At 44.9% G+C, this 26523-nt stretch overlaps 2 protein-coding genes across 3 annotated transcripts; both read right to left on the minus strand.

Moving 5' to 3' along the window:
* Window positions 1-2629: 2629 nt before the first annotated feature.
* Window positions 2630-11774, minus strand: znf296 (zinc finger protein 296; the record flags this gene model as incomplete). Its single annotated transcript, XM_084559247.1, is given in 5 exon segments — window positions 2630-5301; window positions 8918-9274; window positions 11504-11576; window positions 11579-11746; window positions 11748-11774. Coding segments are annotated over 5 exon segments (2382 nt in total). The 3' UTR covers window positions 2630-3544.
* A 532-nt stretch (window positions 11775-12306) lies between these two features.
* Window positions 12307-24660, minus strand: clasrp (CLK4-associating serine/arginine rich protein). 2 transcript variants are annotated; one of them, XM_084558726.1, is made up of 21 exons: window positions 24497-24658; window positions 22106-22245; window positions 21746-21843; window positions 21527-21628; window positions 20979-21058; window positions 20685-20766; window positions 20466-20602; window positions 20279-20375; window positions 19358-19436; window positions 19192-19265; window positions 19047-19088; window positions 18769-18960; window positions 18022-18357; window positions 17763-17948; window positions 17430-17469; window positions 16044-16104; window positions 15849-15907; window positions 15711-15757; window positions 15544-15629; window positions 15285-15309; window positions 12307-12951 (listed from the first exon to the last, which is right to left on the minus strand). In XM_084558726.1, the coding sequence occupies exons 2-21, from the start codon at window positions 22202-22204 to the stop codon at window positions 12909-12911; spliced, it is 1965 nt and encodes a 654-aa protein (XP_084414852.1). In that variant the 5' UTR covers window positions 22205-22245; window positions 24497-24658; the 3' UTR covers window positions 12307-12908. The 2 variants fall into 2 exon arrangements, 1 of the variants encoding a protein (XP_084414852.1); XR_014699395.1 differs by lacking the exons at window positions 12307-12951; window positions 15285-15309 and having other exon boundaries at window positions 17426-17469; window positions 24497-24660.
* Window positions 24661-26523: the final 1863 nt, after the last annotated feature.

Here is a 26523-nt window from a genome sequence, read left to right on the forward strand (position 1 = left end):
CCAACGCACTGTTTTACCTGTGAGTTATGTGTGAATATACATGTCAAATAAAATAGAGCTTGGTGAAAACGCCTTTTTCATTCCACTCAGATAAAATAAAACAACATTATCAATCTGATTTCATTGGCTAGAATAATGAGTGATGAGGGATCTTGGCCGAGCAAATGGATGCACCGACATCCCAGCTCAAAAGGTTTACAAAACTTTCACGCTATATAAATGAAATGTAGATTTTAATCACAGCAAGTACGTTTAGCAACAGCTGCCGTTGTGTGTGCAGCTTATTAACTACCCTTGTGGACAGTGCTGTGCGACCTCAAACAACTTCCACACAAAACAAAAGCTTTCTCTGTTGAGCTGAGACACAACCATTCGATCTCAAAGTCCACACTGCTATCGCCCGGGGGCAGTCACTGGTCAGAAAGCACTCCCAACACACACACACACTGGCAGACGTGATAAACCCTCCGCGTTGTGATTGGCCCGTGTGGGGACTGACACTGACCTGTGCAGAGTTTGACAGCAGCTCAGATAGGTGTGGACTGCAGGAAGACAAAGGGCACCCAGGGACGAGGAAAAGATATCCACTTGCTGCAGGGGCTTGTGTGCTGTGTTCTGCTCTGTATCAACTTACCTTACATAATTGGGCCCTTACGAGCACCAAATGGCGCTGGCTGTGGCGCCCAAACAGCCAGGCAGAGCGGAGTTTACCGGAGGGAGAGACGGAGGATGTTACCTGTCACCTGCACTGTCCTCCCTCCTTGTTTTTTTCCTTTTACCCCCTTTTTTGTCTCTGTGGAGAGAAACGGACAAACTGACTCATCTGGAACTGAGGGGTTTCTGTCTTCACTTCCTCCTTATTCTCCATAACACAATGGTAATTGGTAGGAGTGGGCGTGTGTGCATCTGGTGCAATAACCCCCCCCCCTCCACCCCCTCCAACAACCCATCTAACCCTACTCCTCCTCTTCATCTACCCAGCCCCCACCTTGTTGAAAGCTCATTAAAAGACCTGCTGTTAATGAGCTAGAGGGATCACAGAACTTCATTTTCATTGGGAGGGGGGGTTAAGGCCAGAGATGCTGGTGCAGAGGTTTTTATGCCCTTAAAATGGAGTCAGCAATTATCTCAACCCCTTGACACTCCCCACCCATCCCGCTCTGCCTCCTAACATGCCCACAAACAATAACCAAACTGCCCCCCCCCCCCCACTATTTAGCATCCTGAGAAATCCTCATCACCCGTGTCCCATCACAGCTCACTGCACCCACCTCTCAATCAGCAGAGTGATTGACACCAACTCAAACATATACTCTCTGCATACGCACTCTTATACAACCCCCCCCCCCCCAAAACCCACCACCACCACCACCACCACCACCACCACCACCATCCAGCAGAATTACATTACAGTGTTTCTAGACAAAGCCAGTAACATCACAGGGATGTAAACAAGGAGTGAGGGTCCCTAATCCAAACACTCACATTAAAAATTAATAAGTCAGCGCTGACTGTGGTCCTCAGAGAAACGACCCGCACTGACTAAGACAACATCCTGGTGAGAAAAAAAAAAGAAAAAAAAGACTTAAAATAGTTTCTGAAGCTTTGTTCTTGGTCCCAGAATAAGAAAAAAAAAAATAACAAGCACAAGCAGATAAAAAGAGGAAAGAGGAGAGGGAGGAAAAAAAACTCAACAACAAGAAATATTTGACCTCAATTCTTTATTGAGGCTCCTTGTGACAAGGTCAATTACAAAATGGTGTCAAGTTTACAAAGACAGCAGAGCGGCCAGTGTTCAGCTTTAAAGGAAGCAATCAGCAACGCTAGGAAAAATGGGAAGCATGTAACAGGGGCAGGCAGGTAATATTATTAATAACAATAATAATAATAATAATAATAATAAGGATAAAGATAGCAAGAGCATATGTACAAAATATTATCCCTGAACAGTTACACTGCACTCATTCATAATTCGATTTCAAACAACACACATAAGCATTTGTTTTGACCTGAATGCGGCAGAGATCGGAAAACGGTAACACAAAGTAGTCATCACAGTAGTCACGAAAAAAAAAAGAAAAAAAGAAAGAAAGCAAGAAAAGGTGTTAACATCTACTTGTTTTATTTCTTAAATGGACCGATTCCCTCCTGATGAGCTTGTGTTTGAGTCGTCATCGCTGACACATAATGACCAGTCAGAAGTACGACGCGGCAATTAGTCGAGTCACAAGATCACAGGACAGAGGGTTCAAGTAGAAGTGCGTCCCCCCCCCCCCCAATCTCCGTCCCCAACCTCCTAATATGTACAGACGCACAAAAACATTCATCCGACTCACTCAAGTGCTCGCTTGGCAGCTTTGTCCCGACGACCCACCAATCAACCGGCTACTGCTGCACCTCTCTACCCTGTAGTTCAGCAGTGAAACAGACTTTTTCAGTTACACAACCACCGACATGCAGCGTCCATAAATTAAGAAGACCTGGCTGCAGAGAGACATGCAAGAGCTTCGAGCAGCCCGGCACTTTACAAATGTAAACAATGAAAGAGCGAAATAACCATCACAATAACAATAGGTACAAACAGAGAGAAATAATACACACCCGTTTCACATGTAGGTAAAAATTGCTGTTTTTCTTTTTTTTTTTTTTTTTTATGCATAGAAACTAATTATGGAAAACATCAGTAGGCGAGACTTTAAAGCCTCCATATTCACATTTATTTAAAAAAAAAATAATATATATATATGTATATAACAAACAGAACAGAAAATCATCCACACATACTGTCACAAAGTCAGGAGACACAACCTTGCTAGGCCCCCGTGAGCCTTGTAAACATTATGTTAAGTGACAAGTGTTGTGACAACCAAGCGCCTTTAAAAAGAGGAGTCTGAGAAACTGCAGGCAGACAGTGTTTGGATTCATTTCACCCCTGCCTCCGTTCAAACGTCTTTAGTCTTTAAAAGGTCTTCTCAAAGGAAAAACCAGCTAGGTAGCACAAAACGACCTCTCTCGGTTTTGTTGGTGCTGAAAATATATTAACAGCTCTATTGCTAGGCTTTTTTTTTTTTTCATCTTTTCCATCAATATAATTTATTCTCCGCATCATGTGACAGTTAAGATCCGTCGGCACCTGTCCAGTGGGTCACCGGAGACATAAATCACACGTCTTTTGCATCCTGCACTGCAACATGGTGATCAGTTTCCTGTGTCGGTGTGGACTGTGGCGGTTCACTTCCTGTTCAAGAGCTATGGTAATCTCCCTGTTGAATGTCATGGCCTTGTTTTTCTCTGTGGTCTGTAGGCACTTCGTTTCAACCAGCAGCTTTGCATACAATCGTGAAAAACGTTGCTGCTGTGTGCCTCGTTGATGGCAGAGAGGATGGGGCTGCCTGCCGCTTTTCTACACTGCTGTGGCTTCTTCTTTAAACTCCAGTTTAACTTGACTGTCGACTCAGGGGTGGGATGAGTTCCTTTACATGAATGGGCGAGTTAAATCCTATACAGTGCTATGTTACTGTCAGTGAATGATTGAGAAAAGCTCTCAGGGGGCAGAGGTCAAAGGTAAGCTCACCTCTGCGCTGCTCTCAGGTGGGAGATTGCTCACTATGGCTGGACTCCTGATACCAACACGCTCTGATTGTCCCTCCTCTACCTCTATTCTGTTCACCGCGTCGCTCATGCTCACGTCGCTCGTTTTGTTCTCCGTCTCTGTCCGGTCAAAGCTGGCCTCGTCCTCCTCCATTTTCACCACCACCGCTTCTTCCTCGGCTTTTATGGCGGCTAAAGTGTCCGCGGCGCTGGCCTGTGCGTACGCGCCGACGCTGGCGTGGCTCAGGCCGTGGACTTTCTTCAGATGCTTCTCCAAGGTGGCGTAGACCGTGAAGGGAACCGCGCACAGCTGGCACAAAAAGGAGGCCTTCGCTCCCTGGGCACCGTGGGTCTTCATGTGACGCGTTAACTTTGAACTCTGCGCGCAGGCGTAGTTGCAGAGGCCGCAGCGGTAGGGCCGCTCACCTGTGTGGCTGCGGCGGTGCACAGTCAGGTTGCTGCTGTTTCTGAACTGTTTACCACAGTACTCGCAGGCTTCGTCTTTCTTTTTCTTGCCAGTCGAACCGGCGGTATTATTACTGCTTCCTCCAGTGTTAGCGACTCCTACTACACTCCTCCGCTCATTGTCCCTCTGCCACTCATGCACAGCCTCGCTGACTTTGACCGAGCTCCACTCCTTCTCCCTCTCGATGATCTCCCCTTGGTCATTCTCCCACTCTCCAACTCCTCGCACCCTCTCGCTCACCTCAGGACGTTTGGGGGTGCAGTTGCCGCTAGCGATGCCGCTCTCACCACTTCCTCCCGTCTCTCCGCTCTCCAGCGAGCCCTCAGAGGGGCTGGCGCAGGGCGAGGCGTGCTGGGGCTCCCCCTGCCCCTCTGCCTCCTCCTCGCCTCCCTCTCCCCGGCGCTGGTACAGCCTCAGCAGCTCCCTGTCTGTCGGTCTACCCTGGGAGGTCAGCAACATTAGGCCTGAAGCTAGGGAGGGGTGTTTGGGGAGGGTCAGGTCCAGATCGGAGGGGCCCTGGACTCGCACGTCTGTACTGACCATTCCTTTCCCCGTCATTCTTGCTGGCTGCATCTGAAAAATCCCTCGCACGCCTTGCCTCCCTACGTCCTCCTCCATCATGACCATCTCCACCGACTCGTATCCACTTCCTCCACTCCCAGCCTCCCGGTGATGGCCTCTGATGTGACGAGCCAGTTGACCGCTCTGAGCGAACGCTTGCCCGCAGACCCCGCAGTGGTAGGGCTTCTCGCAGGCGTGAGTCCGGCGGTGAGCAGACAGAGCACGCAGGGAGTGGAAGTTCTGGTCACACATTTCACAGTGGAAGTCGGCCTGGGCGCCAGTCTGAGGAAAGGGAGAAGCTGCTGGCGGGGACGAGGATGGAGAAAGCACCAGGCCTCCGGGGGAGCCGCTATTATTCCCCTCTGCAAGCTCCCTGAGCCGCACTGAGAAGTTGAGAGCCTGTGGGTTGCTGGATGAGGAGGCGGCGTGCGTCTGACGGGAACGGCCGAGGCGCACGGTGGAGGGCTGGAAGGCCGAGGCGAGAGCTTGGCTGAGGTGGCGTGGGTCCAGAACGGCCATGGCAGGTTTGCGACCCCCTCTTCCTCCCGCGTCTTCGCCGTCCTCCTCTTCCTCTTGGTAGATGCTGAAGGAGTGTGTGTGCTGGGCGTGCTGTAAGAGCGCCCATGCAGATGGAAACACGCCTTCACACTGCTGGCAGGTAAAATACGAGGGCTCGTCTGACACTGGAAACAAAGATGGACAAAAATGTAGGTTGGTTAAGAAGTCAGCATAAAAATGTCACGTTCTTTTGAAAAGAATCGATGAGCCGAGATAAAAATCACTGAACTTAACAGCCTGACATATTGTCAGTTTAGGCTGAACACTGCGAACATTTTATCAGTCATTTGGGGTCACGTTCAAGCAAACCCGTACACTAATATTCTCTCGTCTTGTAGCTCTATTTTTGGTCTCCACCACCAGATTTTAGGATACTGAGCGGCTTTATCTTCCCCGTGTCAACAAGCCAGTCACTAACTTTGTCCGTCTACTGTTTGATGACGAGCAGGTGGCTTTTTAGAGCATCTTCGCTGAAAAAAAAGCTGCAGCTAAACAAGCCCGCAGAAAGAGGAAAGACTAAATGAAAACCAGTTAAGTTGAAGGGCTTGAAAAACCAAACACTGAGTTCAAAGAGTCAGCAGAGCTGAAAAGAAGAGCCGAGTGCTCATTATCTGATCGGTTTTATCAGTACAACCTCCACTTTCACAAGTAGTCAGATCCTGTATTAACGTAAAAACAATTGTTACCGCAACTTTTAAGTCATACGTGCTGAAAATGAGTGATAGACAGACTGTCGCGGTCCCTAATGAGTGTAAGGTGAATAACAAGGTGATGATGATGGAGGAACGCACAAACAAGGATAGACAGAACAAAACTGAACGAAGGTGAGTGGGAAAGTATGACTAAAAGTAGAACAGAGAAGCTGAAAGGCCGACGGAGAGGCGAGCCGTGTCGCCAAGTACATCTGGAGATATTTTTATATTTGGATAGCTTTGTCTCCTAACCGAGAGCCACTCTCCAATTAAGCTGCAAATTGCTAATTAGCAGAACGTAGAAAACGAACGCTTTATGTAAATCAGGCACTGACTCAGCCTGCTTGACAAATGAGGCCTTTCTGCATAAATCAAAAAATTGGAGAGAAGATCGTCAAATTGAGGGGAAAACATTTTTTTGCACTTTTTTTTCTCCCCCGTTTTTTGGAGAGGTTCAAAGCCGACTCTGGTATAAGCCTCTTTCATGTTTCCTCAAGTCAAATCCTTCTGTATTTTACTGGAGGGGGGGAGGAGAGTGAAGATGAAAAAGAGAGCAACTGTTTCTTTCTCTTCTTTCCCCTTCTCCCGCCCTCCCCTCTGTCTGGAGAGGAGCTGCGGTGTTCATGTCCTTTAACCTAGCCCGAGGAGAAACCCAGGAGAAGTTGAGATACTTCTTTTAAAAATAGGGTGAAGAGTGAGAGCAGGAGAAGAAAAAAAAAAAAAAAAAAAGGAGCGAGATAGGTAGGTCAGGGCTCAGGAGATAAAAAGAAAATGAGATAAAAAGATTATAATGTGGTACGGGGGGCCAAGAGACACCACGAAAATATGTCACCCCTTCGGATTGTACTTGAGACCCATCCTCCAACCCCGGCTCTCGTCACCCCTCCGCCTCCCCAAAACCCTCCAAATCTTTCCCTGAGGGGGGGGCTTTTGTCTCGGGGTCCTGGAGTGAAACACAATACCCAGCCGGTTTCTCTTTCCTCCACTCTCTCTCTCCCCTCTCACTCCTCGCATTTTTTTTTTTTTTGTAAGGATTCCCATTTGGCCCGGGGTAGCACTTGAATATTAAGCAGAAGCAATAACTACTAATTAAAAATGCAGATTGGCTGGGAGCACTAACGAGCAGCAGGCAGAATCTCTTTTCCCTTGGGAGGCAGAGGGAGGAGAAAAGAGAGGAAGATGAGGAGGAGGAGGAGGAGGAGGAGGGAGGGAGGGGGGCGAGAAATTGAAAGAGGGCAAAGCGAAAGTGTGTTGAAGATGGGGGGTGAAGAAATGGAGGGGGGGGGGGGCGTTGGAGATGAGAAAAAAAAAACAAACAAGGAGAATAAATAAAAAGGAATGAGACAGATGCACGCGGCTCTTCAGTAATCCATCCCGCTCTACCCCCTTCTCTCCTCCGCCGTCTACGCTTTTCTCTTGACTACAGAAAATAGAGGGAGGACCTGTCTGTTGTGGGATAACTGCTCTTTCACTTTCAGTCATCTTCAGATGCTCAGTTTCTCTCACAAAGCAGCTCGAGTAAATCAAGCCGCCCTTTTTCTTACAGTCCAATTAAATCTTTCACTGATTTGCTGTCCAAGAGATCAAACTTCGCGTCAGAAAGCGAGGAGGTAGAAACTCATGCTACAAGCTACACTCTTGAATAAAAATTTCATCCAAACTAATCTACTCTTGCATTATTCACATGCCGTCATGCTCTTTTCCTCCATTCGCCCCGCGCACGTGTCGTGTTTGTTGTATAATCCTGCGGCTGCCAAATTACTAAACTGGTTGTGTTCTGACTGTAGGTAAGTGACGAGAAACAGACTGAAGTAGAAAAACAAGAGAGGTTGTGGACAAACGGAAACGGTTCGTGCACCCGTCCCCTGAGCGTTACACAAAGGAAGGAACTGCTAACGTGTGTGTACATGACAGAGAGCGTTTCAAAATGTGCGAAGGGGCACTCGCTCGTACTACGGGCGTGTGGCAAGATGCTCTGTCCATTTGCAATCATTTGCGACATCTTTCAGACTCCTACCCCTTAGTCACTTTGGAGATGCAGTGTGACCTTCAAACAGATCTGACCTTTGAAAGGAAAACACAGTAACTCTACATCTCATGCACATTTTTTTTTTTGAATCCACTGGACATGAAAATCTTCAAAAGGATTTTAATGGAAATTCATGAATTTCTGATGGACTTCTGATGAGCTTGACCTCCACCGTGACGCGTTACATTTGGCACCACCATCGCAGCGTCCACTCACATTTCAGATCATCTTGTCTAAGCAGCGGGGAAAGACGCGAAGAGAAAGAAAATCCGCGCTAATGTGTTACAGACTTCACGCAGAAGAGACTTGAAACCAAGGGGACGGCGTGGGGAAAAGAAGATGAATAAGATGAAGAAAAAGCAGGAGGAAGGAGGAGATTCCCAGGAGCTCAGGTGGCTCGGCCCGGGGCAGAACAGTGGGAGACAGCAGAGGAGCTGCACATGATGCAATGTCCTCCATTACAGTGTCATGACAGCGAGGAGAGCCGCGCGGTCTGCCTCTACTTCCACTGCTCTGACCATTTCACACTGCGGTGCATGACGGCAACCGTCAGCCCCCTTTCACAGAAATCAACTGTGAGGCTGTTCCAACATAGAAACATCTCGGGTTATGGGGGACAGGGCTTCGGTCTCTGTTGTCCAGGGCGCAGTGGGTGACATGGAGGGAGAAACATGTTTACCTGGCCATTCCACCTCAGAGACTGACAGTCAGGGAGATGGGAAGAAACTCTGGAGCGCAGGTGCTCGGTGAGGAGCCCTCGGGGACACATGGTGCCCTCCGAATGTTCCTGACGCCTATCCTTTCAACACAATTAGCCTGTGCGTCACTAACTCACGCAGGTCTGCTAATGGCAACGGCTAGTTAATGAGCTGGACTCGAGAGGGAGGAGGGGCGGTTGTTAAATGAAGAGGAGGGAGGTTGAGGGGGGAAAAAAAAAAAAACAAAACAAAAAAAAAAAAACAGAGTCACTAATTAGCAACCTGCCATCATCTCCTGCTTCTTCTTCTTCCAAGCACTCACCTGCTTTGCTGTGCTCCGCCTTCACCTTCACGCCGGGCTCCTCCCCCCAGACTCGGTCCCTGGCCGCCCCTCTCCGGAGCTCAATGAAGCCCGGCCCCAGCTCAGAGCTGGTGACCTGCTGCCGTGCTCGACCGGCAGGTGAGGGGGGCGTGGCGCTGGCGTTTGGGGCTGGATTTCGGGAGCTGCAGCCGCCCTGTTTGTGCTGGATGAATGCCAGGATGTGGGCGAGGGGGAAGGCCTGGCTGCACTGGCCACAAGTTAGGAGGTCGCGGCCGTCGTCGGGACCTCGCACCTGTAGAGGAGGCGGAGGAGGGAGGTCGCCTGATGAACCGGTGCCACCCGCCATGTCAGTGGTATCTGAGAGAGGGGAGGGGGAGACAGGAAGCTCAGTTAGAACCAGAGGAAACTTGTTTTACCTTTAGTGCCCTTTAGTGGCAAAAAGAGAAATAAAGAATTTTAATTCTAATAAAGCGGCTTGATTGATTGACAGACACATCATTTAAGTAAAGGAAATGTTTAAAGCTCCCCATGAAAATAAAATGTCTATTAGTGAGACACCTCAAAACTTCAGATCAGACTCTCGCTGGCATCGACTGAAGAAAACAATCTGTACTTTAATGGGAAAATAAAAAATCATCAATTTGAAAGTATTACATCAGTGTCTGCTTTCCATGAATTAGTGAAGCACTTCATCCAGGAAATATGTAAGTCCTTTAACAGCATCTACCAAACGCACATGGTGATGACAGTAAGAAGTTTCTGAATTAGTCTCTTTGTCAGACACACAGACAGAGCGTGGTGTAGGGGTTTTACCTGAGACCGCTGGGCTCCAGTTACAGTTTTGATTTCTGCATTAACAAGTTGTTGAACACGATCTTACAAACTAGTTACGACGTTCTGTTGACCTCAGTGGAACAACAAACCAGGCGTGGGGATTGAAAGTGCTACTTTCAGTTGCATGCTCTAGAGCAACGAGGCCAATCGGCTCGGTCTATACTGACCACTTCCTTTAACAAGCTCTGAATACATCTGCTCGCTGTGGCTGAAGCTGTTGGGTGCACAGGAGGAGGACGACTGTCCATCTCAGCGGAAAGTTCAGTGTCCTTTTAATAGGACAGCAACCGGGTCCTGACAAGTCAGATGACTGCATTAAAAGTGGAAGACTGTGGGTGATGTTTTCACCTTTACACTCTAAATAAAATGCGGCCTTACGAGCCACAGGCAGCGGGAGTTTCTCAACAGGAAGTGGATTGCAATAAAACAGAAAAAAAAGTGACTGAAGGTGTTAGAGATAAGAACCACCCCTGTGTGTTTTTTTTTTTTTTCCTCCCTCTCGCGCTCAAACATGTGCAGGACAGCTCATCAGATTCAACAACCTGACAAATCTTAATGTGGTTTGTGCTTTGATATGCACACACAGTCTGCAGGCTGGGGTGAACATGGTGAGGAGAGCAGAGAGTACAACTTGAACCAATAGAGTGAACTCAGATAGCCTCAGACCAGGAAGGATTCTTTGGAAGAGCAGTGGAGAAAGAAAGGGGGGGGGGGGTCAGAAGTCCTATTGCTCAACGCAGTCATGGGCACACCTTGATGCCTGCACTGAATCCACCTGCCCAGGGTGGGCCGGCTAGCATACAGGACAGGTACAGACAGTACAGTCTGAAGTCGGATCTCGCCAGTTGTTACTCAAAAATGTCACCTTTCCTGTTTCAGGGCTGCGCTGTTTGTGCAGACTTGCAAGGCGCGGTTACACTAACGCGCGCACAGACACACACACACACACACACACATGGTTGAGTCAGGGCCTGTGGTCACACTAGACATGCACCACTGGTCTCCAGTAGAGAACTGTAAAAAACAAATGGTGTTTGAGTTTCTGTCTTATTTCCTTTCAGCCATCACGGTTCTTTTTAACGTTCAAGTAGATTCTCGACATGGTCACACGGACAGTTTGAATGGAAATTCCGTTTTATTTCAGAGTATTATTTAAACTGGAACAATGGAAAATTAATAAAAAAAATCTGGCATCACATAAAGCAGGACAGGGTGTATTGGCAAACAAGTGATGTGTCCCAAAGACTCATCAGACAGAGACCTACCGGGAAACTTGATCATAGTCTAACCTGGAAATATTAATCATCGTGTTCGGACCTGTAGCCTCTGAAAGCAGCGTGCCAATAAACCGGTCCTTCCTCTATGAAGACTGCTGCAGCAACAATACACATCAGGACAAACACAACACGAACACTGTGAGCCCTTACTTAAATATTTGTCTGTCAAGTCCGCAAACGGGATTAAAGAACCAAATTGACTTGGTGAAGGTCAGTGTAAACGCGGAGATACTTTTAAAACCCTCCGGGGGAGTGTTTTGGGTGAGTGGGACTTGAAATAACAACGTGCTCTCCGACCTTTTCATCAATTTGGCCATCAAACTGTGATAAACGGCATCAGCGCGCATCCAAACCAGGCGCGTAAACTGGAAATAAAACCATCCCAGGACCTGAATTTGTTTTAATTTAACCTAAAATCATCACATCCATCTGCTAAAGGTTTCAACGTGCCCCACGCACCGCCGCTCTCCCTTACCTTGAATTGCACTCAGGTGCTGCGGTCTGCTTCCAAGTTTGCGCCTGGACATCGCGTCGAGCGTTTGGCACCTTTTTCCAAAAAAAAACCCCAGATCGACCCAGATCCCGTCCGGCTGCTCCTTCTCCGATAAAGTTGACCGAAAGCCGAGCGGCGTGGACGGACCGATAAAGACTGGCTGGCCACGGCCTGGACTCGCACTGAGATGTGAAGGCTGCGTTCAAGTTCACGCTTCTTCCCCCTGCAGCCAGCGGAGGGCAAAAGGGGGCATGGGCGACTGAAAGCACCGCCCGCCCCGCCGCGCTTCTCCTCCGACCCTGACCCCGCCCTCTTCGGATAACGCACTCCTTTAGCACAAGCTCATAGGCTTTCACTTTAAAACATATTCTATTGTACACTCTTTTGTGTGCGTGTGTGTGTGTGTGCGCGTGTGTGTTTATCTGTTTGAATAAAGGTTTTCACATCCAACAGCGGGAATCAACATCTAGTTCCTCTCAGCAGCTCAGAGGAACTACCTCTCTTGTTGTTTTTCACAGGTGTCTCAAAAAACAAACCGGAACAAGACCTACATTCATTTCTCCTTTTTACGCTCGCCAGCTGCAGCTACTGCACACCTACTAAGATACAGCAAACACTGAGGGGAAACAGCCTAAAAGTTACAGAAGGACTCAGTGACAAGAAGCAGCAGTGAAGCTCTGAGATCTGTCGCCTCCTTCTGGTGAAAACAAAAAATGAAAACCACGAAAAACCTATATTTAAGGCACTTATTATCTTTTAAAAATAAAGAAAGGGAAGTTCACAAATCATTTCAAAGTAAGTTTTATTTGTCGTTTTGTATTTATCATTCAACGTTACTGAAAACAAAAAGAGTCGTCTGCTGTTGTTGGCTGAGGACAGAGTACAAAAAGAGCAATCGATAAAGTAGAAGTTTTATACGGATGTGTATAAATATTCTGTACATTAGTTCTTGAGACTAAACAGATCCTGCTGGAGTAAAACGTGGGAGAGAGCACGCTGACAAGAGGAAGGTACGTCATGTAACTTCAGGTATTGCTCGGTATTTCATACTTTGAAGAAACGTCTTCAGGTGAGAAGAAGCGTCCAGAAAGAAAAGGAGGAGCATGCAGAAGAAACCAGAAACTCATTTAATAAGAAGAAGGAGCAGAAATGAAAATGGCAGATCAAACCATCTGTGTAAATCTAAAGGAATCAGTCTTTTTTTTTTTTTTGTATACACAAACAGTCCCAGAGAACACACGTGTGCAGGTGTAGATTTGTATGTTGGTTTATCAGCAAGCAGCTAATAATCCATTGCTTCATATTTCCTCGTTATTTAGGCTGATGGTGGATAGTGTGTGTGAAAATGTAGGTTCAGTCGGATGCGTCACACTTCCCTCCCGTCACTTCAGTGTTTGTAATACGGACTCCGCGACCGAGACCGTGACCTCCTGGAAAAACGGAAAACCTCAGTATACCAAACGAGCAACACGAAGACACGACATGCAAAGGGATTTATACATATATGCTCGTGTGTGTGACTTAGATTTAACCTTCAAGCCGTGCAAGCGTTACTTTGTGTGCGAATGAGAGGAAACGCCTTAATAAATATAGTTCAGTGGTGATTACTTGAGTCACGACTTGAACATATTTGACTGGAATCACAGTTTTATTTAATCTAGACTAGAGCCTGGAAGAAAAAAATCCTGCAGCGGCTGATATTTGCTCATCACACGTGACATCCTCACCATACATACCAGAATACGAATCAAATAAACTGCAGGTTTAAAGACAAAGACTTGTGATTTAAGAGGCCGCCACCAAAATCTTCCTATTAGATGATTGAAACTCATTAAATATATATATATAATTATGCAGGCTGCTATGCTATAGATCACAGATGTCAAACATATGGCCCTGGGCCAAAAGGCAGCCCACCAGAGAATCTAATCTGGCCCGCGGGATGAATTTGCAAAGTGTAGACATTTACTGCAATTTTTCCAATAAAAGTTACTGCTATTCCAAGGGTTCACATAGATATAGTAAGAGTTGAGGACATAACACAACACTGAGACTAAGAACTATACAGAAAATCCACTTATTTTTCTTAAAAAATGTCCAGTTGTTCATTACATGTTTTGTAGATTTGGAGTTGTCGTTATTCATAGATTAATACGTTATTGTGTTACTGCCCTGGGCCCCTTGAGATCAAACTGGGCTGTATGTGGCCCCCGAACTAAAATGAGTTTGACACCCCTGCTATGGATAAATGATGATAAACGGAACATATTTCTAAGTTTTATTTAAGTAAAATAATGACGTACACTCAGAGCAATTTATTAGGAACACCCCAATCTGCTAAGTCCATGTTTCTGTCCCTCCCTGAAACTTGTCCCATGGTGGACAATTCTTTCTGATCAGACGAGACTGACGTGGTTACATGAGACGTTATTGTTCTGTTTGGGCAGATGACTAGAAAACACTAGTGTCCATGTAAACATAGTCATCCACTGTGGCGCGATGATTGTTAGAAAGGTTTTAGTGTCTCTAAAAGCGCTAATCTGTTTGACTTTCTTCAGGTTGTTGCAAAAAAAGCATCCAGTGACCAGAGACCAAAGGAGAATAGTGACTCGACAAAGAAACTCAGATAAGCTCTCTTTCAGTAACGCATAAAGTTTTGACAGCCTCTGAAGCAGTTGGACTACAACGGCCACGTCGAGCGCCACTCCTGTCTAACCTGATGTGTCACATGGTTTGTTACACAGAACTTTGTGCCTGGAAACTGTAAAAGTAAAGGTCAAGAATTTCAAAAAATATTTGGTAGGTTACAGGAGCCTTCTGTCAATCATGGAGTAACTTCAAACAAACACATCGCTTCACGCCGTCATCCCACCTGAAACATGCCGGTGGCCAACAGTAGTTTCTGATAGGACGCAAGAACAACAGCTTGAAACCGGGCATGGTGGATATTTGTCACCCTCCTATCAGCCAAGACGAGTAACCTGAGGCTGGTGTGTTCACAAAAACTGGACGTCTGGTCAGATGAATTTCCTTTTCTGCTGAGGCTACCGACTCCAGGGCGAGTACTTAGAAACAAAACCATGAACCCACACACCCAACCTGCCTTGCATCAACAGTTCAGGCTGCTGGTGGTGTAACAGAGCGGGGGACGTTTCATTCTCACACTCTGGGCCGTTTATCAATCAATTATGCTTTAAATGCTGCAGCCAATTCGTTGCGGACCATATGCATCTCTTTATGACCACAGTTTACCTTCTTCTAATGGCTACTTCCTGCATGATAATGAACCATGGCACAAAGCGCTAGTGAGTTAAGTGGACGTCTGTGGCCTCCCCAGTCACCAGATGTGCCTCCAGTAGCACTCAGGGGATGTGATGCAATCGTGTCAACATGGAGCAGAATCTCAAAGGAACGTTTCCAACATCACGTGACCTCCAAGACATTAAATACTGTTTTAGATGTAAAATCAGGCTCTACCCAGTATTAATACGGTGTTCCTAATAAAGTGCTCTGTAATAACGTAGTTTTGTACCTGTAGAATAATTAACTACACAAAAAGTTTTATTTCAGGAACTGGAATATTTTTCCTAACGCTTCATCTTCAAGACTAATTAGCGACCAAGGAACAAGCCAAGGAGCTGAAGTATCACGTCTGCAGGCTTTGTGATGAGCCTGAGATAGTGTGAGAGTGTTAATGTGATAAAACAAAACAAACACAATTCGTTTTTGCGGCGTTGCCTCATTCTTGTGGCTTCTTACATACCTTCTGTGTGAGCTGTGCTCTCGGCCTGAAGGGACAGAGGACAGAGAGACGCGATTAAAACAAGTGCATGCCAGGACATCTTGAAGCTTATAAAACTGTCAGAGCAGAAACTGACGGCAGCAAATCATGACGGGCTGAGCTGATTAAATATTTTGGTTACTTATGAGTGAGCATGCAAGACGACGCGCACATTGAACAAGTCATTATCGTCATTTTCTGATGAGCGTTACTGACACCAATCGAAAACCTAAAGTCTTACCATATTTGGAAGGAGAAGGCGAGTGGCTCTGCCGCCCGTACTGCCTTTCCCATTCGTCTCGCTCTTTCTCACGGCGCTCACGCTCCCTAAACACAGAGCCTCTGGGTCAGACAATTGCGACACACGAATACCAAACAGCACACTTAAACACGCATATACGGCCTTACTTCATGCGTATCTTGCGTGCCATGGCTCGCAGTTCTCCCTCTCGCTCCTGTAAAAATAAACAAACAGCGATGAGGGGAAACACAGGACAAGAGTCTCGGTTTCGAATATAAACTACAAACACAGAATAAAACACACACCTGTCGTTTGTGTTCCTGTTGCTGGATCTTCACCTGAGCAGCTCTCTTATCCGCCTTGGCTGCAGATCAGACACAGAATTTGAAAAGAATTTGCATTATTTGACAAAACAGATACGTCTAAGGACAGCTCATGGTCTGTACTGGGATGTTTCTTGACTTGCACGCAACCGTGGCGCTCTGCTCGATTGTACTCACACTGCTTGTTGAGCGCCTTCTGCATTCGTAACTTCAGCCGCTCCTGTGGGGTCATCTTGGGCTGCAGGTGACACAAATGTGTTAGCACGACCGTTCAAAGCCCGGCAAAAAGTGTGAGTGGTTTGCATGTGTATGTGTCTGCGAGAAAGATCAAAGATACCGTGCTGTTATGCAAATCTGATACTATCACCTTTATGTACACTAGCCGGCGGAGATAAAAGGTTGAGAGATAAATTAATTACAAGTGATGTTTGTTGAGTCGGAGTAGGCCGTGTGTGAACAGAGGCAAAATGCTGCTGTAGCACAGTTTAGAAGCAGACAAGTGTCCAGTTACGTCAACATTTACACAGTGTATTATTATCTGTATCAGAGAGATAACTGAGAGAGGGAGAGAGGGTCACAATGTGAAACAAGAGCAAGTTCAGGTCCGGTAAGTTTGGAAAGAGCCAGTGGCGTTTTGTCACTGACACACCCATCACTGGGCTGCTCAAACCTGGCCAGGCAAGAAAAACTGCAGGTCATTACACTGCAGGCAAGTTCGGCACAGAGGAAGATTATAAGTTCCACCTCAACTGTCTGTTTGACTGTTGGCGAGCATTCAAACCGTTTCTTCTTTGGCAGGAAATTAGGCGAGAAGAAAAGTCAGGTCAGGACAGTAAAAATGTTCAAAGGATCATATAAAAACAAACAATTCAACTTGTTTTTTAGTCTTTAAGGAACAATCTCAACATTTTAAGACATCTTCCATAACTAAATTTCCCAAAACTATTTCTTAGACTCTCTCCCAAAGTCTTTAAACTGTATGCGAGACATTAGCCATTTAACTCACAGCGTGCCCTGCAGCTGGTTAGAACAAGTCCTGATATGACTGTCCAGAGCACACATGTCATTAAAGACTCATCTAACGGCTTCTCTCACGAAAAAGGTGCATCACAAGGCAAACGGTCGTAAGAGAAAGAAGCCACCTTCCTCATCTTAGGACCTCTGATGTGTGACACAACAAAGTGTATTTGATGAACAGATATACAGACACTCTCTCTGTCACATGTACATGTACAGGATGCATACATACACCACCCAGACTAAAGGCGCCATCAAGACAATAAAGTGTGTCTGAATCTTCACTTCACACAGGAATATGGCAGAATTAATTCAGTCAGTGTTGGCAAGAATACTGTAAGGGTAATTTCAAAGTGGAAGCAGGGCTTTGACTGCAGTTTATGTCCGCTTTGGGAGGGGTGGGGGGTGGGGGGGTAATCATTGCATTCTCTGTGGGAAAACAATGGCTCCTACATCCCAGTCTGGTGGACAACCATGTCAGCCTGTCAGGGATGAGGGAGGCGTAGGCTTTAGCAAGAAACCCAGCTAGATCAAATTCTTACTGACTTTGGAAGCTCCCGTCTTTTTACCACCCGCAGTGTCAGGCCTGCAGAGAGAAAGGACGAGAAGATGAGGGGACATAGACATCCTTATTTATTAAAAGACTGTCATTAAAAGCTAAACACGGCATAATTTCATGAGTTCCTTAATAGTTTGATTACTTCAGTGTTAATTTACAATGTAGAAAATAAACTTTTGACTGGTCTTGCATCTGTACATTGTAAAAAGACTAAAACTACTAGATCAGACATGTCCATATAGGTTAAGACATTTTCTCCTGGCTGTGTTTTGTGAAGTGGTGTAAATTCACACCTATAAATATTTACATGGTCTTCTTACTTTCTTAGCTTGTCAGAGACAGAGATGGTAGGAGGCTGGTTCCCTCTGTGATCTGGGGAGGGACTGTGGTGTTGTCGGATGGGAGACTGAGACGGACTGCGGCTGCCACTGTCTGCCCGACGGTGTCCTCCACTGCTCCGTCCCCCTCGCCTCGAATTGCCGCCCTGCCGTGAGCTGGAGCGGGACCTGAGAGAAAAGACAAAGTCTTGAGTCACAGAAGTTCTGTTTGTTGTTGAGCAGTAACTGTTGCGAGATTAACCTTGTTCGTCTGCGTGCCGAGTACCGTCCCCTGTCTCTCTCTCTGTCTCTGTCCCTCTCTCTGTCTCTGCCTCTGTTGTTGGATCGCGATCGTGACCGCGTCCGGTCCCGTCTCCTCCAGGACCCAGATCCTCCGTTCCCTCCTCTACCTCTGGAGTAAGACCTGGAACAAGACCTGGAACGCCGCCTCGACCGCGAGTGACTCCGGGAACGGCGACCATCCCTTCCCCCGCGTCCTCGTCGAGCTCGGCGTGAACGGGAGGACGAGCGAGAGGAAGACCGAGATGAGGAGCGGGACGAGGATGAGGGGGAGCGGCTGGAGGATGACCTTCGTCTCCTGAACAAACACAAACACAATGTTTTAGTAATAATACGACCCCAGCGCCTAGCCTAACTTAGAATACTTCTGCTTTTTTGTATAATAATTATATATTATCAGTGATATTTTATAATCTGATATTAACAGGGAAGATTTCAGGGTTTTGGTTTCTGCCATACAGTGGCATGCACAACAGTAAAGTGTGTCAAAGCTTGACCTACCCAAACACACACATTTTCTCAATGCACATGCAGTTACACTTGTCCTACTTGTGACCCATCAGCTCACATTTGTTCTTTACTTGATAAGTGATCCTTCTCCCTATCTGCAGAAACGATTCAGTATTCTCTCCTTGTTCATTTTAATGAACACAATGACTTTCAGAGGAAAATAACCAAAGAAAAACCAAGAAGAGGGAAAGTTACCGACCGGGAGCCCCTGCTATGACCTGCCGAGTGCTGCAAGTTGGAGGGGGCGTGGCCAGAGTGAGGAGCAGATGGTTGCGTTTTTGCTGCTGCAGATTCATCATCGCTGCCTCCGAAGCTGGTGATGAAGGTGATCTTCTCTGGACCAGGGGTACGAGAGCGCGAGCGGGACTCGGAGCTGGATTCTGACTCTGGCCTGAAAGAGGTCAGAAAAATCAGGACACAGACCTTTAGATATGCACAAACTATAATGGAAAAAGACAAAGCAGTGGGTTAACTCACCGTTTATAGGGATCATAAGTTGGACTATCTCTCCGGGCATAGCTAAAATAGAACAGAAGATGAGTAAGCAAACTAATATAATCATGTTTTCAATTTAGAAGACTATAAAAATGAAAATGTAAAGAAAATTGAATAAAGAATTCACCTTGGTGGGCTGATCTGTCTACCTTTTAGCCTCTTCTCCCTGAACTCCCTCCTCTGTCTGCGAGAGCGTCGACCCTGAGACAATTAATCAAATATATACACACATACATTACAATGCAGCAAGCACTAACATAAACAAACTATTTCCTCGGTGCACTTAATCTTACAGAGTACATGGCCTTCTCCGCCTCCAGAGCTTTGGCGTGTTTGATGGCCTCCACTTCCTCCTTGTCTTTCCTCAACATCCTGACAAAGAAGTAACATAAAGACATAAATAGTCTTAAACAGAGACCCAGTGAGATGCACGCTTTGTAAAAATGAAACGGCCGACCAGAGCAACACAAGATCTACAAACAAGCGCCTCAACAGAAGAGATCTGTAGGCTTCTGACCTCAAAACAATGAAAGAGTGTTGTCAGTGTTTGGACTACTACAGTGAGCTTTGTGTGATTGTTGGTTGGTGGTCGCTGTCGTGTCCTTATGTGTTGCTTTTAAGACAATGACAAAGTCTCTCCAGATCAGATGCCAGTGCTAGCAGGGCAGTGCTGCTTTCCAGTACATTTACAAGAAGTGAAACACCTGTTCATGTGCATGTAGACATAAAAAAACTAAACTTTATGCTCCAATGGCAAAATATAACAAACTACATATTTTTCCATCACTCGTAAGCTGCTTAAATCTCAACTTTAGTGATGAATTGTATCAGTAGATAAGTTGTAGTAAGCTGAGTGTGAGGTAGCGGTACATTAACCTAAGTATAAACTGACTAAAATACTCGACAGATTCATTATTTGGAAAAGCATTCTCAGTAATGTCTACAAAACGCGCGACTCTCCAAAAACTGGAAACAGACCTGAACAGAAAAACTGTTCCTGCATGTAAAACTATGTTTAGAGATTTTATTTGACAAGAAAGCACCGTTTCTGTACTTTGAATATTCTGATCAAATAATGTTCTTAATGAACTTAAAATTACAGCCGCCGGCAAGGCAGAGATTCCCAACCACAACTAATTTAAGAACCAGCCACACTGGTATTGATCTAGTTTCTCTCACACTAAGAAACTTTGATATAATCTCTGATATTTTACCTGACAAAGTCGCCTTCAGCCATTCCATACGGAGTCGCCATTTTGTTTAGGTCCACCACCTGTTCCTGGTTCAGCTCATCAACATCAACCTCCACATCTGTATGTACAGACAGATTTTTTTTTTTTAGATGGAATTTAAATTTCTTTCAAGTGAAAATCTTTATAAGTGTCCATCACATTTCCTTACCGATATCTGGGATGCCCTCGTCCTCTTCAGATTCACTATTTTCCGAGTTGTCTTCATCTTTGTCTGACTGAGGCTCAGGCTCCGTCACAGTGCTGTCTTCATACGTGTAACCAATAGTGGCTTTTTTCTCTGCCAGTCTGCACAAAGTTAGCAAAGACTTGTGAAAAACTAGCTAGGAGGAGATGGACAAACTACTTTCATTACAATTAAATGACATACTTTTTCTTCTCGTCGTCTGGTTTGGGCAGGCCACCGTAGAGCTCATCCAGGTAGATCTGGTATAAACACTGTTCCTCAGAGACTGTAGAAGGACAGCGGGGAGTTAAAAAGCACAACACAACTGCAAAATATACCCACTGAGAGCAGGCTAACAGTCTATTATAGGCCCATTAGAACGGCATATGCAGCACTGTGCATGTGTGTAATGTATTAACAGCAGTCATGTGTTCTTCACTGCTGATTTGTGTTGTTCTTAAAATAATATTCATGTAGCGATTGTAAGTGAATACTCACTGTTGGCAAAGTCGTTCTGCACTAGGCCTCTGTAGCGCTCATAGTTACACCTCCTCTCCTCCATCTCCTGCTCCGGCGTGCTGCATGAGACAAAGAGCAAAAGGTCGTTTGTCGAATTTAGCATTTCACCAAATACTCAAATATCAACACACTCAGCAGTTTTGGCTTCTGGCTGAGGATAACTGACACATTCAACACTTTTTTTAGTCACAATGACGCATTGTGTTGGAAAATAAATCTAATTTAACTTCAAATGTCAGATATGACGCAAAGATTACATCCACTAAGTGCTCTACTCTAAAAACATGAAACACAAAAAAAAACATGTCGACTTGTTCTGTTTCACAAATATGAAAGAATGTATGAAAGAATAAAGACCTCTCTACATGATACTTCAAAACATTATTTCCTTCATCATAATGTCATGGTAGGGTCAGGTACGCAAAATAATCTGTGAACATGTAAATGCCCTAAAACTGTCACAAACTAAATAAAATATTTAACCTAGGCAGCTTCTGAGGTTAAATGTGGTCCTTAATAAGACTTACGATGTGCTGAGCAGAGGAGGGGTATAGGTGGGGATGTAGTCCAGGTGTGCCCTGACATCAAACCTGTCAATCATGTTGTTGGCGTCTCCTTGCCATGGCATCCTTTAGAGAAAACAAGCAAAATGAGGTATGATTTGATCAACAAGATCCCACAAGCTGTGAGTATCGTGTGTGATTTCTAGTATAAGTGGGTTTATTTGTTTGTGTGAATCTCCTCACATGTTGACAGGGCTCTCTGCAGCCAACGCCACGGCAGGATCCAGATGGATCTTGTAAGCTCGGCCATGGACTTGGAGAAACTGAGCAGGATCTTTTTTCTATCAAGACAAAATGAGAGCGCATCGATAAACATGGCACAACAGAAACGACTTAATAGAATAATTAACCGAATACTGAAATATACTGGACACACTTAAGAGCCCTTTAGACAGCAAGCAGAAATAAAAAGCTTACAGCACTTCGAACCCTGAGAATATATGCATATGCTCATATTTATTGCCATAGAGCCAAGTTGCCACAACACTGATATGAGTGTGTGTGTGTGTATATATTGCTCAGCTAGATAATAAAACCTCTTACTATCTTCTCGTAGTACTCTCGTCTGCGCTCGCCCCGGCGTTTGTAGTCTACCATCATGCCACGGAGCTTGCGCTCATGTTTGCGGGCCTCCTGCCACATGACGGCTCCGCTGGGGGTGGGGGCGCGGCGGGGCACGGCTGCTGCATAGAGGCGAACGAAGAAGAACCACAGGAAAGAGGAGAAAGAGGGACAGGGGAGTGTTAAGACATATTTAAATAAATCTTTAAATTAACCGATATAGCACTCCCATAACATCCAACTACCACTTCATTTCCTGGCTATAAATACTGAAAGGATAACTCTTCTGCCGGTTACTGCAGTCATTCCTCAACATAATTAACCATTAACCACTATGCCAAGGCTCAGCTGTTAGAACAGGCCACAAAATGTGACTCCAAGTACAGATAACTGCTGGCAAGCAATATGTCACAATGTCCTACAATTTGACTGTGTTATATAACATACGTTTGATCTTTCAAAAGGTTTAATACTGTGGATCAATGAGCGCATACTGATGAAACAAGGCTACACACCGGCTCCTTGCAAATGTAGTCCAGTACAATAAACTTCTAACTCAACAACATGACACAATAGTCACCTCTGTAAACCATCGGTTACACTTTTACAGATGTTAAAGTGGGTTAGTTTCATTGATCACATGTCTCCAAAATAAAAACACAGTCGGATCAACAGGTCTCTTAGTTATTTAAAACAAATACAGAATACTATAACCTTCATGAAGATAAGATTTAGTGTTGGACTGTTGCACCAATCAGTCATAACATTACGACCACTGACAGGAGAAGTAAAAAAAACATTGACTATCTTGTGACAATACAATGTTCTACTGGGAAACTTTTGGATCTGGCATTCATGTGGATGATCTTAGACATGTACCACCCACCTAGACCAGACCAGGCACCCCCACCCCATAGCAATGACACTCCTTGATGGCAGACGCCATCCACAGCAGGATGCAGCCTGACACAGGCACACACACAAAAACGGTTTAGGAACAACTCAAAAAAATATGAACAGCACAAGGTGTTGACCTGGCCTCCAAACTGATCAAGTATCTGTGGGGTGCACTGAAACAAGCCTCAACCCATTGGACCCAAAGACCCCCACTAACCACATCCTGTTCCCAGACACCACAGGACACCCTCAGAAGGACCATGTCCATTCTCTGATGAGTCAGGACTGTTTTGGAGACACAAGGGAGACCTACACAAGATTAGGAAGGTGGTCATAATGTTATGTCCGATTGGTGTATACTAGAGTGGATTTGTTTTCACTTGTCTACCCAATGAAGCAGTTGTTGAGTGTATATTTTGGTGATACAGAACAAGGTGAATTTCAAGCCATAAATAACAATAAAGCTTAAGCACAAAAACATTTAGAGATATATCCTACTCTTTTCACTGCTGCCATCAGGGAGACTGATAAAATAATACGGATCAGAACCAACAGACTGAAAAACAACGTGCTCCAGAAACCATAAACACACATATAAATACCTGATAAACACGTGCAATAGGGCCCACATACTATAAACTGTCCTGTTACTCCATAATAATTATGACTATGTATTTTTTTTTAATGTATTTACTTGATATCTGTGTGGCATTTTAAATTATATTGTTGCGTCTTGGAGTGATGCAAAAGTTTAGTTGTGTTTTACATGAAATGACAGAAAAACTAACTAACTTTACTAAACTTATATTCACCAATCTTGATAATAAAATACATTTTTATATAGGCTTTATTTACATAATCAATTTCGGGGGTGACTTGGGACAAAATAGTGGCAATATGCCCAATCAAATTCAAGATACAAACAATTTAGATTTGTTGCTAGTGCTACGATATACAAACAAAAGGCCACTCAGTGTATTTGATACGTTAAGTGTCACCTCTCCATAAGATGGAGACTGGCGTTACAAACATAAATAACCTCAGTTATTTGTGTTTGTAAGTTTAAATTGGCAGCTAACCGCCAAGAGCTAGCAATGCTAACCCTAGCTAACTATCCAATATTAATATTGTCAGTCTGACACTTGGGCAATGTGCATCAGTTATAAACAGCTAGTTTGATTCTATAATTAGTACTTCACTCGTACGATTAACAGGCGCAATATGTGTGAAATATCAGTGTCTTAAAAGTTTGTCAGGAGGAGTTTGTCAGCCTACACATGGGCCTGAATGCGCATGCAGCCCGGGCCTTCTTGGTGCTACAACTGCTGCTGGTCAGTTAGCATCGCAGCTAGCCTAGCCTAGCTCAGTTTAGCTAGTGTGCACAGACGTTAGGAACAACGCGCCTCAAACGGACCACCAAAACATGACGTGCAACGGCCCGACGCATTAAGTCTCGTTTACAGTTTCTCTGCATACCTGTTTTATTGACCACCAACACACACTTGGGTTATATTCAGGCAGGCAAAGGCGATAGCAGCGGACTGGCTCCTACACGCCTCCTTCTTCGCTCTCAGCAGACTGGCGGCCTGCAGTACCGGGCTCAACCTACGGGGGCGCTGTCTGCTCACTACACATCCAGGACAACACGTATAAATCATTCACTGGGTCATAAAAACTATGAACCCACCTGCCTGTAGTAGGTAATCAGCTAAAGGTCTTTATTTATTACTTGTTTACTTGTATTAATCTTTATTTTTGACATAATGTTAATCTTTAATTTATAAATCTGATGATTCTATTAACTCGTAGCAGTGCCATTTAAAAGTTACAGTAATGCCTTAAAGGAGTTTACAAAAAATAAAAAATATTGCTTTCATTAGACATTTTTGTTTAGGTTTAGCATTCAGATTGCACCTTAAATTATTCACCTCATGGGTTTAATGGGTTATTACTAAACCAGCCTGAGCTGCTGCAGCTGTTTGCCCATGGGACTTTCATGTTCTCATTTATGGACATACTCTGGGAATTTGTGCAAACGTATTTGATACTGAGGTAATATGATATCAGTATTCAGTCCCTACGCTGCATCAAAAATCGTTTACCTGCTGTGGCCACAAGATGGCCCTGTAAGACAAGATAGCAGAACATAACTTTGAGGTCAATCTTAGTTTTGGAGAGATACCGATGAACTAAAGTAAATTGAATTGAATTAAATAGACTGACTGATTAACTGTATCTAATAACTCTGTTTTAGGAAGATAAATTATTGCACCAACCCACATAAACTGAACTAAATTATAATTACAGATGCCTATTACATGTTATCACAGCTTAAGTTTTAGATCACCCTTTATCTATGTATGATAACTCACAGTTTCAAGCTTTGCATATAAAAATAAGCCTTTGTGAACCTAGCCTGGACCTCAGGGTAATGCAGCTGAGTCTGAAATGTAGGCATTATCTGTATGACTGTCATCATTTGAGATACAACAGGAAAGCAAGTAATAAAATGAGACGTTAACAAAAGATCTCTCAGCTGAATGTAAACTTTCTAATCTGCAGGCTGGAGTCTGACATCCTGCGGTGCACAGCAGGTGTAGAAAGAGTCTTGTACATACAAGGTGTGTGTGTGTGTAAACTCCGTTTCCTACATTTCCTCCTGACCAGCGCGGTGACAGGAAGGCCGTGTTCATTTCCAGGCTGTCGCTGTTTGCACAGGCCGAAGGTCACATTTGTCATATCCATTTGCCCCATTAACTGTCACTGCCGTGACCTTGTAGTCACTTTACTCTACCCCGAATTACAAAGCCTTTCCTATCACGGTCTGTCATTAAAACATTCAACCAGCATTCATCAATGTATTGGATTCAAACTGACCCCACACTACCAGATATTTTGGAAATTCATTTTCAAGCCTAACTTTAGTCATAAAATTAGTGTTTGCAGGTTTATATAATAATAGCGAAATACTGTTCACTGGATGTTGCAAAAAACAAGTGCTCTTGAAACTAACTGTACGTTTTACCAACTTTCCAACAACAGGCAAGTTTCTCACAGCCATGCAGTCGTTTTCTAGGAAGGCCGGGGTCAGCCACTTGGTTTTCCATTTTTTCCTGGCACCGTCTGCATCATTGTTTGTGATCGTGTGTCAGCGAGAGAGAGATGGAGAGAGAGATAGTGATAGTCCTTGTGTATACGGCGACCTGCTGATCCAGTCATTGCAGCTCTGTTTTACAATTAAACATCCTCCCATGGGGCTCTGACAAGGATGCTGTACATCCACCAGGAAACACAAGATGAATATTTAAAAATAACTTTTATTAATGGAATCAGTTGTGAATGTTATTTGTTTTCTATGTGAAACATGATGCAAATGTTCTCTTTAAAGTTTAAAATTAAAATCCCACACTTTAATTATCATTAGTTTAGTCTATCGCAAGGCCAACACAGAGAGACAGACAACCATTCAAACTCACATTCACACCTACGACCAATTTAGAATC

Source organism: Chelon labrosus, assembly GCF_963514085.1.
Source record: "Chelon labrosus genome assembly, chromosome: 13".
Taxonomy (NCBI): domain Eukaryota; kingdom Metazoa; phylum Chordata; class Actinopteri; order Mugiliformes; family Mugilidae; genus Chelon; species Chelon labrosus.